Source organism: Poecilia latipinna, unplaced genomic scaffold (assembly GCF_001443285.1).
Source record: "Poecilia latipinna isolate Pla-1442-1.1 unplaced genomic scaffold, P_latipinna-1.0 Scaffold305, whole genome shotgun sequence".
NCBI classification, from domain to species: domain Eukaryota; kingdom Metazoa; phylum Chordata; class Actinopteri; order Cyprinodontiformes; family Poeciliidae; genus Poecilia; species Poecilia latipinna.
In genome coordinates, this window is record NW_015112921.1 from 115,593 (window position 1) to 134,741 (window position 19,149).

Here is a 19,149-nt window from a genome sequence, read left to right on the forward strand (position 1 = left end):
GGGCTCAGATTTTTTAGGTTGTTCTTCTAATAATTGTATTATATATGGCTGTCAATGTTTTCCACTTCTATAGAGAGTGTGACATTTAGTAATAATAGAAAAGCTCGGGGGTCGGATTCAGCATCGGGATGGTTTCATCACCGTTTCTCCGATCACTCAAAAAAAGGAACCACTGACTTAAGATATTTTGTTTCTTTTCAACAGGTCTTTAGTTGAAAGCAAAACACACTGTAAAACATTTGAAGGTGGTTTAACTTGGAAATGAAAGTCCACCTGCAGCCTTGAAAATGCAAGAAAATTGTTTTGGTTTTTGACTCAGAAATTAAAGTTCATGAAGTGGATTTAACAACAAGAGACAAGTTGTCTAAACATTGGTTTTTAAGTTCATTAATCTTGAATTGGGAGTTTTAACTTAATGCTGCAATTTAAACCAAATAATTATTTCACAATATGCAAGAAAAAAACAGTCCTCACCTGGTTAAAGAGCCACATTTCTCTAGTATTTTACTTTGATATCAAGTTAAAATAGCTACTTATTTTACTGCAGAATAATTGAAATTCTGCTGATACTGACAGGATTAGATATTTTGCTCTGGTTATTATTTGTTCTCTTTTTTAAAATTTGGGCTAATAATTCAACTTCAGTCTAATGCCTAAGGATAGATGGGCTTCTTATCTGATGCAAACTTTAGCAACACTTAATTTATGGATTGACAGAGAGTCTGTAATATTATAACTCTATGCACACATGCTAGAGAAATTACTGAAGTACATTCCTCTGGTGGTTGTAATTCATTGGTGGTCATCAGAGGTGGGTAGAGTACACAAAAACTGTATTCAAGTGAGAGTAGCACTCCTTCAACATACATTTTAAAGTAAAATGTAGTCGTCCAAGAAATTATTCAAGTAAGAGTAAAAAATTAATTAATGTATCATTGGTTGCATAAGTTGATATGAAATGTTGAGAACTGATAACTTCCTTTTTCTACACATTGCTCATATGAGTAAACCTTACATTGTTTCCCTCAGTAACAACTTACACACTGAAGAAGGTGGTTAGTTCTACTTGGCTGCACTCAGGAATAGACAGAGTCTTTGAATTCAAGAAGAGGTCAGAGTAAATCAGGATAAAACTAAAGTCCGCCGTTTTTGTTCTAATTCTGCCTCCTGTTTTTGCGTGTTTCTCCAGAGGTGGAGCCCGAGCCAGCCAGGCAGCCAGGCGAGCGTCCGGCTAAGCGTCGCTGTTTCTGGGAGTACAGACGCTCCAGGGAGTCGGCCACGAAGAAGAAGCTGGGCAGCAACGTCCACTGGTCTCTGTCCTGGAGCTCCAGCACGCTGCCCAGCACGCTGTACCGCCGTGAGGGTGAGCAACATTTAGGAGAAGGATAAAAAAAGGATACAACAGTGGCGACCCCAAGAGGGGGCCACGAGGGGACCAAGGCCCCCTCATGAAAAATGTTGACCAGCCCCCGGGATTCATGTAGTCATCGTCCTAAAGTAATGACCTAAGTCACTTTTTTTTTTTTGCCTAAACCATCTTTAGGCAAAAGAAAATAAAGGGGGTGATTTTTTTCCACCTGCCAAATTCACTTTTTTCAAAGAAAAATTAGAAAAATTACTTAGTGACTCCGGCCATTATTTTTGTATTTTAGGAAAGTGACAATTTTTAGGTAATAGAAATTAATACAAGTTCAATCAAGACAAAAATGTAAAACCCAATAAATAAATAAATGTATAAAATTAAATATTATATATTTGTACATTTACAATAAATAAATGTATAAAATTATATATATATATATATATATATATATATATAAAATTGTTATTTATTAAATTTATAAATAAAAATAATAAATAAATACAAATATAATTTATAATTTTTTAAATGTTTTTTTTATGTCTATTTTCATAGAGGTGCCCACCTCTAAAATTTTTCTATGAGCACCACTGGGATTTTGTGTGTCAAACTGGGAGCCAGTTATGAATTGTGATGAAGTAACTGGTTAATCAGCTGGTAATTGCGGACATAATTACTGAGGTGAAACCAGAACTGTGAGTTTAAGCTGCACTAAAGGAGAGCAGCAAGAGTCTTTACACTGACAGCTGTAATCGTCCCGGTTCCTCCTTCTCACATTCAGCCTGTGTCCTACATGCAACTTTTATGTCAAGCTTTGAATATTTTAGTACTCACTGATAAGTGAGTCTTACATCAGATCCAAATGTTGCAGAGCATTAGCTTAGCAGTCCGTGATCTCAAGCACAAGGCAGTGTGATACAGGCCATTAATCTAATTTACGTCACTGAAGTCACAGCCTGCTAATGGCTGAAGTTCAGGGATGTTTTCACAGCTACCATCAGGGCCAGATTTAGAAGAATAAGTGCCCATGGGCTGGAGCCAGTTTTGGTGCCCAATCTCAGAACAAAAAATAAAAAATATCTTTTACTCAGGCAAATTGCAGAACATTAACAGGTAAACTTACATATCTGCAGATATGATTTTATGGATAGTTGGTTTAAAATATCTAGCAAATGGCACCATGTTGGTCACAAAAAAATTATAATATTCAAATATTTGAGTGTAGTTTAAATTAATAAAAATCCAAAAATATTTTTTAGAAAACACCACGTGCCAAAGGAGCTCATTACTTTACTGTGAAGAGTAATGTTTTGTAAAATTCACATTTTGTATGTTTTTATACGTCCATTTGGATCTCTACTGCTTCTAAAAACTGACCAAGCACTAAAAAAAAAAAAAAAAAGAACAGCCAGTTTTTGGCAATACATTAATATTTTTTGGTGTTGGGAAAATGAGCAGTTTCAAAAACGTCCCGATTGTTTAGTCATAATCAACAAGCACTTTGCCGTCACCTAGCAACCCTAGTGGAGCGCCATTACGTTTGGTCAGCTTGGTTTTACCACTGTACGTGGTGTACAATGGCTGCTGGAAAAGACAAGTGTTTTATTTTCAGTGTTTTGTTGTTGACTTATACTTGCTGCATTTTTGTTGATTGTACAGGAGGCTCCACTTATGCTTTTCAAAGATGTACAGTTTGCAGCCATTTTCATGTGCGAGTTGGGTTGAGTTGAGTTGCGTGGCAAGCAGCAGCTTATTTGCATTTAAAGTGATAAGACACCCCAGAACATCTCAGAATAGATGAAATGGAGAGTAAAACCTCATTATCTATTTTTTGATTTTGTGCAAAAAATGTAATGAACATGCTTTGTAAAGCCCATAGACCTATACTAGTTCAAGGAAGCCAAAAAACCATGTAATTTCTTTGCAAACTGCTAAGAGCTAATATTAGTATTTCTATACATTTTAAATCCGTGCGCCCAATTCTTTTAAACATCAGAGGATGTGTGTTGTATCATCATTTCATCAGGAAGAAAGATTCTGATGCTTTAACAATCGGGCCACGAGTTGATTCCAATGTTCCTTGTTCAGGCAAGAAAGGGCGCCGCAAAGCGCGAAAGACAGACGCCAGCGACTTGACGCCCAACCCTCAGAAGCTGCACAACATCGGAGAGCAGCTGCAGAAGCTCAACGCCGCCATTAAGGGCATGGGCCCGGTCAACGACCTGCCCGCCGTGGCACGAGCGCGATCCCGCAAGGAGAAGAACAAGCTGGCATCCAGGTGAGACGATCCTCACTGTGACTGTGGGGCTTCGGGGGGTTTCCACTGACGCTTCTGTTTCTAAAGCATGAGTGAGAACGTTGAGTTCCCGTTGGGTAGTAACCAGTTACATTTACTGGAGTAACTTTTGGGGAAAAAACTACTTTTAGGAGTATTTTTACTACATTGTACTTTTACTTTTACTTGAGTAATTTTATTAGGAAGTATTTCTACTCTTGAGTAATTTCTTGGACGGCCACTTTTTACTTTTACCTTTGTAAAAATATGCTGAAGTCGTGCTACTCTTACTTGAGTACAAATTTTGGGTACTCTGAAAAATTGGACTCAAGCAAGAGTAGCACTATATTTACTTAAGTAAAGTAAAAAGTTGCTGTCAGAAATTACTCAAGTAAGAGTCAAAAAGTATTTGGTAAAAAGTCTATTCAGGTACTGAGTAACTTTTACTGTGGATAAAAATGCAAACCCTGCATTCAGGTTTGTTAAAGAAGCTTTTCTTCTTTTCAAAGTTACTTAAAATCGAGCTTTTCCAACAGAAATGGAAAAGATGTCACTCATATTTCTTCTGAAGCCTAAATATGTTGAGATTTAAGTAAGTCAAATGTTGATATCATCATGAAAAACGTCGGGGAAAGAAGAAACGAAGCATGAAAGAAATAAACCAACCCAGAGTTACAGACAAGTAGACAGCCGGGTCATGGGAAGTTCATTTCTGCAGTAAGGGAGGGGCAAAATTCAGAATTTGGGTCGGTAATAATGAAGAGCATAGAGATTTTAGGCTTATCTTTTACTCTCACACAAACACCCTGCATTAAGACACAAAGTGTTTCTGTTAAAACTTGCTTCTCTTTTCCTTTAATATGTCAGCGGGTTCATGTTTTATGTGAACATGCAGGTATTTCACGCGGGAAGAATCTTGTCTTTTTGTGAATTCATATTGTAGCTGTCTGATCTGAGGTCAAGGGTCACAGCAGCATAATCCTGACCATTTGCAGTCCTTCCCTCTGGCGCTGTCATGATCAGTGGTTTTTAGTTATTTTGGGATTTTCTGTGTTTAGTCCTGTTTCCCTGAGTCTCTGTGTTGTCCTCTCAGCCCTTGATTGTTCCCAGGTGTGTCTCGTTCCCTTGATTACCCGTGTGTATTTAAGTCCACCTGTTGTCGCTGTCTCTTGTCCTCGTCAAACGTACGTCGTATGTCTTTTGTCTGCTTGCCACCACAGTCGTACTGTTAAGTCCTGTGTTGGTTCCGCTCTCGTTTTCACTCCGTTGTTCCTTCAGTTGCTACTGGTAATTAGCTGTGTGCTCACTCCTTTTAGTGGCCAAATTGTGTATTGTCATTGCTTAAAACAGGGGTTCTCAAAGTTGGGGTCAGGGCCTCCCTTAGGGTCGCGAGTGTTCAACTTTGGGGTCCTCTTCAGAAATGAACCAAAAATGACAAGAACAAAGCAAATGCAATTGAGTAAAGTTGTAAGAAGCAGGACCTGAAAATAACCTGAACAGCAACATATGGGCTGTTAATGCTGATTGTGTTGTGATTGCTCCACTTTTTAACTCACTATTCGCTCATATTCTCAACCACGTGTCAGTTGTGATCATTTCACATTTCTGTTTTGTCGCCTCACTAAGACCCGCCTCCTGGCTCTGATTGGTTGTTTCTAGTTGGCAGTGGGGGAAGGCGGAGGATCGCGATCTTTCCACAGATCATCTGTACCGTACCGACATAGTGACAGTTTCAACAAATATGTAAAAAAAAGTATTTAATTTAATTTCTATTGTTAGATCTGTTCCGTGTACAGGGAGTGCATATAAACTTCCTCTCTGTAAACACAGAAGTATAAACATTAAAGCTCCAGGAATCCTGAGCTATCAGCAGTTCTGATCTGCAGGTTGATTTAACTGAGTCATGGCTGCAAGACGGCAGGAAGCACTCTGCTTTCTGAGGAGGATCATCCCCATGAGGCTGCTCAATCTGTTTGTTTTAGTTTCGTCTTCAAACGCTCTGACATCCCCTCCTGAGGACGGCGAGTCAGGAGAACAAGGCAGGGTTAAGGAACACCTCTTTGTTTAGTTTGCTTCTCCGGCTAAATCCCACCAGCTGCTCGGTAATGGGATCATGCGATGAAAGGAAAGCCTGTAGCGGCGTTAGCGGTTCCAGTGGATGACGGTCTTATTTTCCTGGGTTTCAGGGCCTGCCGGCTGAAGAAGAAGGCCCAGCATGAAGCCAACAAGATCAAGCTGTGGGGGCTCAACCAGGAGTACGGTGAGCAAAGTGGCCACTTTAATGCTCATGTTTACTGCTGAGCCTTTTAAACGTCTTGAAAATCTATGTTTGTGTTCAAAATAGTAGTGAGTAAAGCTTAAAACTCCACACATAAACCCAGTGGAAACACTGCAGGCACTGTTCTAAATAAAACATGAAGGAAACTTTATCCTATTGATTCGTCCTCTGCAGAAAGTATATAGTAGGCTGTTGTTGTTTTTATTTTTAAAGTGCATGTTTTTAAAAAAGCTGAAACCTTTAGGGTTTTAGTCAAACTCATTTTCATTTTGGGTCATATCTTTCAGTACATTTTAAGGGTTGATATGGTTGAAAATAGGATTTTTCTCATGTCTTTTTTTATGTTTGTAAGTTATTGAACCAGTTAGTTTAAATTTTATGTTTAATTCAACTTTATTTGTGTCTTAAGAAATACCTTTATGTATTTTTAGGAATGTTTGTAAAGGATTCGTGTAGTAACGCTGATGTGAACCCCAGGAAAAATACTACGATAGAGACTAATGCATCCTTAAATACACAAATAATTAATCAAGATCATGAATTTCCTCAGAGGGCCGGTCGGTTAGACTGGGGCGAAAAACTGTGCAGTTTTTTTTTTTTTTTTTTTTACCTTTTTCTGGTTTGCTGCCATGATTCTAACACACATCTGATCTTAGAGCTTATGTTGCATTTAAAGGCGGCTTGGAAAACCACATTATGGGATGTTAACAGTGGATTAAACTGTAGTACTGGCTGAAAAAAGAGCGGGAGGCCGAGGGAAGAGATACAGGAAGTACTGGAGTTCCTACTGTAGCAAACTGACATAAGAACAATAAGTTAACTTTTTATTAATTTAGTCAAATCTCCAGGAGTTGAATAAACTGAGTTTTTAGGTTGGCACTTAAAAAACTGAAAGAAGAAAAAGACAGGAGTGGGAACTATTTCCCAGAATGCTTAGCGGCATGTTTCTGTATCCTGAGATGGAAGTGCGTCACATTGATCCGACTCTGGTGTTTTATTAAGTAAAATTTTTATTTTAAAGCCTGAGGATAAAGTCCTGTTCACACTAAATGTTTCTGAGCTGAATTCATTGTGAAGTTTAATAAAATTAATCATCAGATCAGAAATTTTGTTCATGCAACTTGAAACAAGAATTTAAATTATCCTCAAGTAAAATAAGTAGATATTTTATCTTAATATTGTGAGTAAAATAATAGGGAAATGTGGCTCTTTATTTTTTTTCTTTCATATTGTGAAATAAATATTTAGTTTAAATTGCAGCATTAAGTTAAAACTCACAATTTAAGATTAATGAACTTAAAAGCAAAGTTTAGACACCTTGTCTCTTGTTGTTAAATCAACTTCATGAGCTTTAATTTCTGAGTTAAAACCAAAACAATTTTCTTGTCGACTTAAATTGCAGCAGGTGGACTTTTGTTTTCCAGTTAAACCACCTTCAAGTGTTTTACAGTGCGTTGTCTTAGATTGCATAGAGCAGCCTATTTATTCATAAGCAGACAAACAGGAAAATAAAATTCCTTCATACATCAGTTATTGATTCTGTGACGCTGAATCAGCAGCTTCCTGTCGGGTCGGCTGGTTCTGTTATTGCAGATTGTAAATAATTCACCACAACCGTGGAGTGATTGGTTAACAACGCTGAACTATTTTGAGCACAACTGTGAAATTCGAAGCAAGACTTCAACCTTCCTCTAACATCACCGCTGATAAATATGGACTCTTAGCTTTTTAAAGCCTCCTGAGTGCATACCCATAATCCTTCACTCTGTGTGTGCCTACAGTAATGCAGACGGTGGCGTACAGACGTCTCCACAAAGCCTAATAGCTTTTATCCACGGTGATCCTCTGACATGCAGCAGATGATGAGCGGTAGCTCGGCTAACACATGCGAAGAATCCGTGGCTGTAGTAATGAAATAAAAGGCGCAGAGAAGCCATCTGCTTTAAAAATGCCCCGTTTAGGAAATCCAACCGGACCAGAAAGCTGATAGTAACAGGGCCACTCCGGAGCATGTAAACACACAGAGTGAGGAAAAACCTGAGAAGTGTGACTTCACCTCCTTCCTGCTAATCAACACTTCTCCTCTGCCAAGTTTCCCGCCCGAGTCCTCCTCTTCCTCCTCTTCCTCCTCTTCCTCCTCCTCTTTAGCTCGTTTAGTTGAGCCTTTTTTTTATAGCCTAACCACTTTCTGACTTCTTTAGGTTTCCTCTTCCTCTAATTTTTCAGCATTCCACTCATTCCTGATCTTTGTCCAGCGTTTCTTTGCTTTAGTTTTGGCTTCATGAAATAGTTTGTATTTTTGGTAAAAGGCCTAAACAAACACAGCTAAACCTCACATGGTGCTTTGCTTCTTTTTGCCTCTCCGCCATCGTTTCAGAATAAGGGGGACATAAAAACCTGGAAAAACAAGAATCTTCATACAATAAAACATTTTTTGAGGACGTGAATACAGTTTTGGGTTTCGAACTGGGCAGTTGCCCTGGGTGGAATCAGTTCTTGGGGCACCCAAGAACTGGAAAATAAGATGTATATCTTATCAGTCAGCTATCCCCAGAACAAGTTTGCTGCTACTTGTATGCATGTGTAGTGGAGTAAGTTTCCCTCAGTTGATTTTCAGTACATAGAGACAACATTACCTGCTTTCTGCTACAAAAAAATCAGATAAAAAGATGAAATAAAACCCTGTTGGACCAGCATTTTAATTGGTTTACAGTTCGACAAAAGGAAGAGCTTACACCATTACTGCAGAAACCACAACTGTGTCTGTTTGTATTTCAAACATACAAATTTATGCATCGTGATTAGTCTAGTAATTTTTTAATCAACTGACAGCAATATTTATGCGTGAAATATTCTGCCAGTGGAAAACTAGTAATTTTTAAATCAATTTTAAGTCATTATTGATTTAAAACGATCTTACTAAACGATACTTGTGATTTATTTTTATCTTATTTTAAGTGTACCAAGATATTTGCTATAGAAACTAAGCCAAAAATGCTTGGTAATGTTTTGGAAGTGCATTTTCTATACCTACATATTCAAGGATTCAAGGATTTTTTTATTGGCATACCACACTACAAAAAGTCCTCTTTCAAAAACAAGAAAAAAGTAGAAAAACATAGTATGTTTTTCTTAAAATAAGAAAAAAAATGTAACAGCAACAGTTTATAGTAAGAAAAATATCTTACAAAAAAAAAATACAAGAAAAAAATCAACTTAATTTAAGATATTTTATCTTATTAAAATTTCAGTTTTTGCAGTGCAACTTTGTGGTACAAAATTTGGATACAGGTCCAATATTAAGAAATCTACCACACAAATAAAAAATAAAAATAAATAAATTTATGTGATATATGTATATTAAAAACTGTGTGTAAATAATTTATGTGGTGAAGCTGACTTCGTTCCAGTTTGAGTTCAGCCGTCTGAAGGCAAGAAACCGTTTCTCAACCCGCTGGTCTCTCTCTGGTTGCTCCTCTTCTGCAGACTGAACACCAAAAGGCATCAGAAACTTACAAATTCACTGCCTGATTCCGTGTCATAAATACTTAAACTTTCCACCAAAGACAAGCAGGTTACAGACATTTTATCCCATCCGTGTGGAAAAAGCGCAGCCTGGCAGAAGATGTTTACTCGGGTCAGGTGACCTGGCAGAAGGCGAAGTCAGAGTCGCAGGCGGCGCTTATGTTTCACCCCGTCAGCGGCAGAGTTAAACCACGGCCCGCGGTTTTGTAGACGCACAGAAAAGCAGCTGATGCAGAGAAACTGCGTGAGTGGAAGCCGAACCTTTGTTGTCCAGACGGGGAGACACTCAGCTGACTAATTAGAGGGAATCCAGTTTGGTGCTGGAGGCTCTTCCCGCCCTGCAGGCGGATTAGATGCAGTTTCTGAATGTGATTTGTGGAGCAGCCAGATGTCAGCAGCTGCACTGCTGCGCTCCTGTTACATCTTTCTTCCTGCGATGCAGACATATGTCAGCATCTTTCTGCACGGCGTCGTTCCTCTACAGCACATGCGTCAAACTCGAGGCCCGTGGGCCAAATCCGGCCCGCCGTAGCTTTCTATGTGGCCCTCCAGACTCTGGACTAAACACTAAGTGTGCTTAAATATTATGTAATCAGTCAAATCAATGCAGTTTTTACCTGTTTACTGCCAAATTATAGCAATCAGTCCCTGCAGTTTCTTGAGAATTATCGTGAAAATTCACACAAAATCAACAAATCCCTGCACTTTTTTTGCACTAATACATAATTTGGAGTTTACTGCAGATTATGTATGCCTCAGTCTTAGTAGGTGTCAGATTATAGTCCATAATCTACACAGTGAGTAATAAAAAGTCGAATTTATCGTTATAAATAAGTGTAAATATTGCAAATATTTCCAAATTAGTAGCATAAACACTTTGATTTTTATTACAAAAATCACAAAAAGAATCACGAAAACTGGAGGGACTGAAAAGATGCTCAATAATATTATTTAATTTTAAGAATTAATTGATATTTTAATAGTATGTGTACAGGTTTTATCAATACATTCTGGCACAACCGGCCCTTTAAGAGCATTCATGATCTTGATTCGGCCCAAAATGAAAATGTGTTTCACACCTCTGCTCTACTGTTTAACATTTATCCAAGATTCACAATTTACTTTAAAGACAGTGGAGAAAAACATTACACAGTAAAAACACAAAATATTACTAAGTTTTTCTGTCTTGTTTCTACATCAAAAATCTTACTGCACTTTAAATAAGACAAGATGAGCTTGTTTTATGTCAATAATTCTTGAATATTGTTAAAAAAATAAAAATTTCACTCAGATTTTTCACTTACAATGCGGGAAAAAATGTTTTAAGTGACATGACCTGACAGTAAAACTAGTAATTGTTTAGATTTTTAAAGATTTATTTACCTAAAACAAACCTTATATCTTGCTGAAAAGTTACTTGTTTAGTTTGTCTTATTTCAAGGGTTCTAAGATATTTCCACTAGAAACTAGACAAAAATACTTGGTAAGATTTTGTGTTTCTGTTGCTCAGACTCATAAAAAGTTTTTTTTTTTTTTTAAATGACAGTGTAGTTTAAAAAAAAGGCATGTTTGACAAATAAATATGCATGTTAAAGCATAATAAAAAACACATAAAACAAAAATTTTGCAGAAGAGAAATTTTGATTGCACTGAAAATTTTCTCTTTTTCTGTGTTAAGTATTAAAAATGTTTTTGACAGTTTTGTAGAATATGATAATTTTTAGAAAAAATACATTCAGTCTGTTGTACAGAGAAACCAAAGGTCACAGAAAGGATTGAAGACAGAAAATTACTCATTAAATACTGTTACAAATTGTTTCTGTGGCCGCAAACGGGTTGCAGTTTCGACATGCCGTCCTCTAAGAAATTGACCTTTATCTGAGATTTCCAGAAAGCCGCCAGCATTTCCCAATCCAGGATCTTCCACAACAGAACAACAGGATAAATTACAGCAACTCTTTTGCTGTAATCTGCTCTGGTGTCTGCTGAAGTCAGATCCAGGTCATTCTGACCCCCATCAGTTTCACAAAACGACCCAAACATTGGTCAAAGAAACGACCTGTTTTATTTCAAATAACTGCCGTCAGCTTTTTATGCCTCTTCCACGCGAGACGGGAGTTTCTGCAGGCTTCTTGGTGATCTTAAGGTGGAAAAGCAGAGTTCAGACTGCTGCTTAACTTTAGGAAAGCTTTCAATCTACTGATCATTGTCTTTGTGCCCTGGATAATTAATTCATAAAGTTTTCAGGCTCCATGTGATTGTTTGTGTCGTAGAAAGTTTCTGTCAAGAGTTTTTTCGCGCCTGATAGTCCGTTAAACTCGGTTCAACTGGTGATAAAAGTTGCAACATTTGTTACATTTTCAGCTGGAGTGGTTCGCTTTCACACTGCACTGTGTCAAACGATTCAAACTAATTAAAAGACCTGTTCACCTCCTCGCCTGTGGTGGCGCTGCACCAAGAGCCAGTGAACAAAACGGCACAAAAACCTCAGAAGAAGCAAAATTTCCTTCTTCACAGAAGAAACATAAATGAAATGCCTTCAAATTTTAGCAGTTGTAGGATTTCTCTTCTGGCTCTGGTAAAAAAAAATCACAACCCGTTTCTCCTGCTAGCGCTAGACTCTTATGTATGTTTTGGTTGAATTTACCCAGAATGCCCTGCGCTACAGTCTGTTTCCTGCTTTTGGAGCAAGCTACTTGGTATTCACATATGCATTCAAACGGCGCCAGGGTTCACTTGAACCGAACCGAGACCAAAGTTTTCATCACTGACAAAAGAGAAACCCTACTGGCCGCATCTTGTGAAGAAGGAGGTTTTGCTCGTGTCTTCTTCTGGGGTTTTTGTGTCGTTTCCTTCAGTAGTTCTAAGTGCAGCGCCACCCCCAGGTGAGGAGGTGAACAGGTTCTCCTGATCGGGCGATCAGAAAACAGGCGAACAGGTTTGGATTGTTTGACACCTGAAAATGTAACAAATGTTGCAGTTTTGCTCCGTAACCGAACCGACTCCACCAGACTAACAGGAGCGAAACCACCCTGAGAAACTCGTCTTCAAAATTTGACCTTTGCTCACCTTTGGATCTCGATTTTCCATGTTTCAGAAAACCTGTTGGGAGCCCTGCTGCGGATCAAGGAGGTGATCCGACGGCGGGTGGAAAGCAGTGAGGAGGAAGACGGAGACGAACGTGGAATGACCCAACGTCTCGAAGACATCCTCAAAGAGTCCAGCGGTGAGATGCTGGAATGCTCCCAGATTCATCATCGCTTTAACGATAAAAAACTGGCACATTCTGCAGATTTGGCGTTTTAGAAATATGTTAAAAGATGCAAATAATTCTTTTTTTAGATAAGAAAATAAACATTTTATTGCCTAAAATGCGATGCCTTATTATTCCTTTAGTATTTTCATTTGTTGCAAAGATTTCAACTAACATCAGCGTTTGGAAAGTTCAACCATTTCTGCTCAACATAAAATAAATACAGTGTAGCGCTGATCTGGGGATTATTATCTGTACAGAGTTTGAATCAGGTGAAGCTACATTTATGCCTCTTGAGGAGCACAAGGGTTTTTTAAATCTTTAATGCGAAATGTTTTTTTTTTTTTTGGCTTAATTACAGCTTTTGGGTTCACCAAATGGCCCATACTTAGAGTTTATATCCGTCAGTTAAGGATTAACGATTACTAAAATATCTGACGATTATTTCATTAATCAATTGATCAGAATTAATCTGATTGTCTTTATTTAAATGCAAAATGTAAAGATTTTTGATTAACGTCTGTGCTGTTCTTTCAGCAAAAGGCTTTTTTAAAGTTTATATACGTCAGATGATGATTATTTTGTTAATCGATTTATCACAATTAATCGTTTCCACCCTAGTTTTTTTTTTTTTCACTTTTAAACGCAGAGTGTAATTTTTGTTGGTTTAACTGCGGCTCTAAGCGTGTTGTTCTTTCAACCAATGGCATTATTTTGAGTTTATATTTATCAGTTAAGGATTAATTGATTACTACATTAGCTGACAATTACTTCATTAATTGATTCATCACGATTAATCTGATTAATCGTTTTGGCAGCCACAGTTTTTTTTCTTTTCTTTTAAATGTAACATGCTCATTTTTTACTTAATTAGAGTTCTAGGAGTGTTGTTTTTTAGCAAAATGCCCTTTTTAGAGTTTACTAACTATTAATCGATTTAAATTACTTGACCAATAATCAATTAATCTGATTAATCGTTGTAGTCCTAGATCTGTTGTTCGTTTTCTTTCCTTCTTGCTTGCTTTAATTGGTGTTGTCTGTCACATGTAGGTCCCCTAGTCGCTGGGCGGACCAAAGACTTTGTGCAAAGGATTCTGGATGCCAGCGCGAGCGGTCAGAACCAGCGTAAGGAGTCGCTGCAGGGCGGAGACGAGGCGGCGGGTTAAACTGCCCAGCGCCTGCGTTTTTTTCTCCATGCCCTCCCATCCCAGCACCCACCTGGCCAAGCAGCTCCTCTGCTCTCACCCTGCGCACATCGGAGTGAGAGCTGAGCGGAGAAGAGGCTGGGAAAGAAGAAACCGAGACGGGAGGTTGTTTCCATCCTGCTCTCCTTCAACAGCAGCACCCTGTCGCTGCAGGCTGCACCGCAAACACCACCAGGCTAGAACTGCTGCTGATATCTTTACTGTGTCCTGTCCGTCTGTGTGTGTGTGTGTGTGTGGGTGGGTGTATGTGTAACATACTGTATGAGAGTGTATAGTGCTTCTGTTTCCCTCCCTGTGCTGTATTTGTATCCCATTGTGCCTATGAATAGACATTGCACTGTTTTGTAGATAGTCGTACGTAGTTGTTGGCGGGTGAGTGAGCCGAGGGCAACGGGGCATCCGAGGACACAGGAAGCTCAGAAACCAGGAAGTGAGAGGAGCCCGGTTTCAGAAAACAAAGAGGTGGATGGATGTGTTTTCTCATTCCTCTGGGCTCCGATGAAATCACTTGAGGGACCCGGAAACAGAGGAACCTCTGGAGCTTTAAGAAACCCCCGTCTCTGCGAAGTCACGTTTCTTTCAGTTCGTCTCCACCGCATCAAAACGAAAGCAGAGCTAAAACCGAAAGTGAGAACGGCACCTTAATTTAAGCTGACCAAAGACAACTGTAACTACTGTAATGCTGAGACATCACAACCAGACCAGCCGCGTCAACCGATCACAAAAAACTATCAGAATACTGTGACTGTTGTCATATTTCTACAAGTTATTTTTTAATAAAGTCATAACATTAAAACAATGAAGATGCAATTAGGGGCAGGCATTTATCGTATCGTTTACAAATTTTGATTTATGCTAAAAAAAACTGACTGAAATGGTATTTTTACTATTTTCTCCCATTTTTTCCAACAGCAGAAACAAATATCAGTAAATCCAAAAATCTAATTAATTGAAGCCTCCATGTGCAGTTTAGTGATAAACATCTGAAGTTTATTTGAAATAGGAATATTTTTCAAGAGCAGTATTTGTGGCGCCATCAATTCTGTTACCTAAAGAATAATAAATAATATTTTAACATCTTTTTTATGGTTATCACAATATTAGTACCATGAAATATAACATCACCAACCTGATGCCATATCACCAGAATAAAGTCGTTATTGAAGATGTTTTTTTCTTCTGTTTGGGTTTAAAGCATCGTTTCCTGCTACTGATAATAATTTGATGCTGCTGTTAAAAATTAAGTATTTTCTTATTGTACCAAAGTATAACTTTAATTTTTTTTAATTTTTCGGAGAAGTTCTCATAAAATGTCTACTTCATTCTCCTAGTGTTACAACCTTGTTCTCGTATTTCTACGACTTTATTCTCTAATTATTTCAAATTTATTGTTATACAATTTTTTTCTTATAATATTATGACTAGAGAAGAAAATCCTTCAGTTTCTAGCAATCGATTAAATTCGATTACAATTTTTAGGGTTACATTGAATACAAAACCGATTTTTAATTCAGAAATCTATTTTTTTACTCAGAGTTTTGCGATTCTGTTTAAATTATGTGACTAGTAAGAAGAAACGACAGTGCAATCAAATGTAACATTTATTTAAAACAACTTCCATCAGTTTATATTTGCACTAAAGTGATTAAACGACCTGTTTCAGGTTAACTTAACTTCTTATTAAATAAAAAATACCAAAGAATTATTTAACTTAAGTGCGGTGGCCGAGCGACGAGTTTATAAATAGGAGCAACAAAGACGCACAACTGGAACGCATTTTGAGTTTGTCTTTATCGAACAAAGTGTAATAAAAGAATAAACAAATATATGCAAAGAAAATACATTTAAAACAAAAGCAGCAGAAAGAAGCATTTCACATTTGAGCATTTTGATCGTCTGCACCTCTGATTGTAACTTTATCGTTATAATATGTATTTTATTAGCCTGGCTAATTCTCCATCTGTAGCTGAGAAGCCTGATGCTTCTCCGGTTTGTCTGCAGTGGCTTCATTTAAAAAAGGGAAAACGTCCCCGCTGCCTCCCTCGCCCTCGGCTCAACCCCTGGCCTGGTTATGTAGCGCAACTTCCTGAATTGCAATGACCAATAGAGAAAACACTTGTAGATCTAGACAGCAAATAAGTCTATTTTTCTGTTTGTTTCTGTCGATGTTTTGATTCTGTTGTTATCTTGACGACGACGCGGCGGCCCACTAAGTGGGTGCTGCTCTTGAGGATTTTTGAAATCTGCCTTTGTCTGTGGTCTTTGCTGAAGCTGTAGACCAACCTGTCCAAGCTCTCTAAAAACTATTGGACACACAACAAAAAGAAAAGATAGTCAATGACCCTTTGAATTGCACTGTGGTAAGAGCAAATAAGCACCTTTGAGGAGGGTTTTAAATCCTCGAAAAGAGAAAAAAAAAAGACTTTTTGGCACCTTTCTGCAAAAACAGATATCGATTCAAAGACTTGAAGGTGCCTGCTGCTTCCGAGCAAAAGACAGTTTGGGTTTGTGTCAGTATGGTGCTACTATATGATGAAAAAAAAATGTACAGAAATGCAAATCTAGCACGGAAGCATGAGGCAGTAACTGCTGACTGGGTTTTTGTCCTGCAAGCACACGCTGCTGGTGGCGGCTTGCTTGCATAATAATGCCTTTCTGAAGTGCCTGGAGCTTAAAGCCACAGGGGCCTGTGTTATTACAGCTGATCCTGATTCCTGTGAGCGTCACAAACCTCACCTACGACTGCTGTGCCACGCTTAATGCTCCTGAGAAAGGAGAAGGAACGTCTCATCGCCTGTCAGCCAAAACAGTAAAACAAAAAGATTTCACGAAACCTACTGGAACATCTCATATGATAGGAAAGACGTTTTATTCCTGCTTTTTGCCCGCATAGCTGCTGTGTTCCAACTCAATGTGTTCCCCTCCTGACTGAAAAGCGTACAGAAACATTTCCCCTCCTGCAGAGCTTGATGTTGGTCATTCGAGAGCTGTGGTGGAGGAGTTCATTACGCTCATGAAAGGCCCAAAATGCAAATCTAAATCTAACGGATTTGATTTTTATTCATGCAAGTTATTTTTTTCCTTTGATGGAAGCAGAAAAAATTAAGTGATGTTATGATCAAAGAGTCAAATTTCAAAGTTCTATTTGATATACATGGCATTCAAGTTAACATGGTTACTGGATGGTGCTGGAAAATGGCTGGAAATTTTAAAACTTTACATTTAAAAACAGTTTCTGGAAACGTTTGAACTGTTATCACAGTTGTATTAAGCAAATATTTACAGAATCCAGTGTTTATTTACAAAGGAAATGGAGGTTGGAGGCGGTGCATCACCAATAATCTTCCTGTGTCAAACGAATACCGCGAACGTAAATGCTTGCTCCAAAAGTAAGGCAGTGCAGAAATCAATAAATCAGGACTCACCAAAGCTGCTTTAAGCTTTTCACTTTTGTTTTCATAACTTACAGTGACGTATTAGAGCCACATTTAGAAAGTAAAAAATACAACTAAAGTTACAATATTATGAGAATAAACTAACATGAGAATAAAGTCGCAGCTGAACGAGAAAAAAGTTACAATATTATGAGAATAAAACCGAAATAACATAATAATGAAGTCACAGCATTACGATAATAAAGTCTTAACATTATGACTTTATTCTCGTAATGCTGTGACTTTATTCAACCTTGTTCTCATACAGTTATGTCCTCATCATATTATAAGTTCTTGGAATTTTATTGTTTTTATTTTTTCTTATTATTACTGAAACATCTGAATTCATGGCAGAGTTTTAAAGTGCTGCTCAGCCTCCTGCCATGTGGGAGTTTTAAGTTTCAGGTTCCCGTTTCTCCTGATGACTTCATTCCTCCACAGCTGCAACACAAAAATCCATCTGCTGCGTGCATTTATATTTATGTGCCAAAAACTAAACAAAGTAAAATAACTTAACTCCAGATTTACACTGTAAAACATTTGAGCTGCATTTAGTTGTGTCTACTGTCTTCTACTCTTTAAGTCAAATAAATTTAAAGTTTTAGATTTTTAACCTAAATGTGAGTTTGTGAAAGATAAACTTGCAGAGTAAGCTGTGTTACCTTTGTATAATTTAGTCAAACCTCCAGGAGTTGAATAAACTGAGATTTTAGGTTAAAAAACTGAAAGGAGAAAAAGACAGGAGTGGGAACTATTTCCCAGAAAGCTTAGCGACATGTTTCTGTATCCTGAGATGGAAGTGCGTCACATTGATCCGACTCTGGTGTTTTATTAAGGAAAATGTTTATTTTAAAGCCTGAGGATAAAGTCCTGTTCACACTAAATGTTTCTGAGCTGAATTCATTGTGAAGTTTAATAAAATTCATCATCAGATCAGAAATTTTGTTCATGCAATTTGAAACAAAAATTAAAATTATTCTAAAGTAAAATAAGTTGTTATTTTAACTAAATATTGTGAGTAAAATAATAGAGAAATGTGGCTCTTTAACCAGGTGAGGACTTTTTTTTCTGCATATTGTGAAATAATTATTTGGTTTAAATTGCAGCATTAAGTTAAAACTCACAATTCAAGATTAATGAACTTAAAAAACAATGTTTAGACACCTTGTCTCTTGTTGTTAAATCAACTTCATGAACTTTAATTTCTGAGTTAAAACCAAAACAATTTTCTTGTCGACTTAAATTGCATTTTCAAGGCAGCAGGTGGACTTTCATTTTCAAATGTTGTACAGTGTACACAGTAAACATGGCAGCAGATTTTATGCGTCCGAAGGCATCATCATGCGGAGAATTTTTGTCTCACTGACTGTAACTTTGAATATCCCTTTAACGGGGAGGAGCCTCGGTTGGCGAGGCTTCTTGTCTCCGCTCACATTCCTCAGCTACTTTTCCTGAAATGTTCCTGTTTATGTGTGACTGAAAAGGAAAGAAAGAAAAAGAAAAACACAACAGTTTCCTGATGCGGTTCTCCTGACGCTCACATCTGAGCCACAGACTCACGCTGCAGCTCAGACCTTATAAGGACTGTGACTCTGCAGAAACTGGACAGTTCCTGCTTCCTGGTTGGATGCCACTGTCAGGCAGGGACAGAGAGATGTAAACAGTTTGGAAATCTCAGATTCTCACATGCATGGGAAAACCGAGTCCGAGTTACATCTCCTAAAAATATTTAAGTGATAGAGTGTAAAGCTGTTGAAATCACTACATTTGTTTATATTTGCATAGAAATTGAACTGAGCTCATGGGTGAGGAAACCTGC

At 37.9% G+C, this 19,149-nt stretch overlaps 1 protein-coding gene across 3 annotated transcripts in view; it reads left to right on the forward strand.

Moving 5' to 3' along the window:
* The window catches only part of LOC106948733 (CREB3 regulatory factor-like), a 42,706-nt gene that overhangs the window by 16,948 nt on the left and 6,609 nt on the right, over positions 1–19,149 (forward strand). For 2 of the 3 annotated variants that reach the window (XM_015034573.1, XM_015034574.1), the window contains 5 exons: positions 1,190–1,363; positions 3,449–3,638; positions 5,822–5,895; positions 12,536–12,664; positions 13,742–14,738. In XM_015034573.1, the coding sequence (XP_014890059.1) occupies positions 1,190–1,363; positions 3,449–3,638; positions 5,822–5,895; positions 12,536–12,664; positions 13,742–13,857 (683 nt within the window). In that variant the 3' untranslated portion in view covers positions 13,858–14,738. Of the gene's footprint in view, positions 1–1,189; positions 1,364–3,448; positions 3,639–5,821; positions 5,896–12,535; positions 12,665–13,741; positions 14,739–19,149 lie in introns of those variants that run through there. The other variant, XR_001425236.1, reaches the window with a different exon arrangement.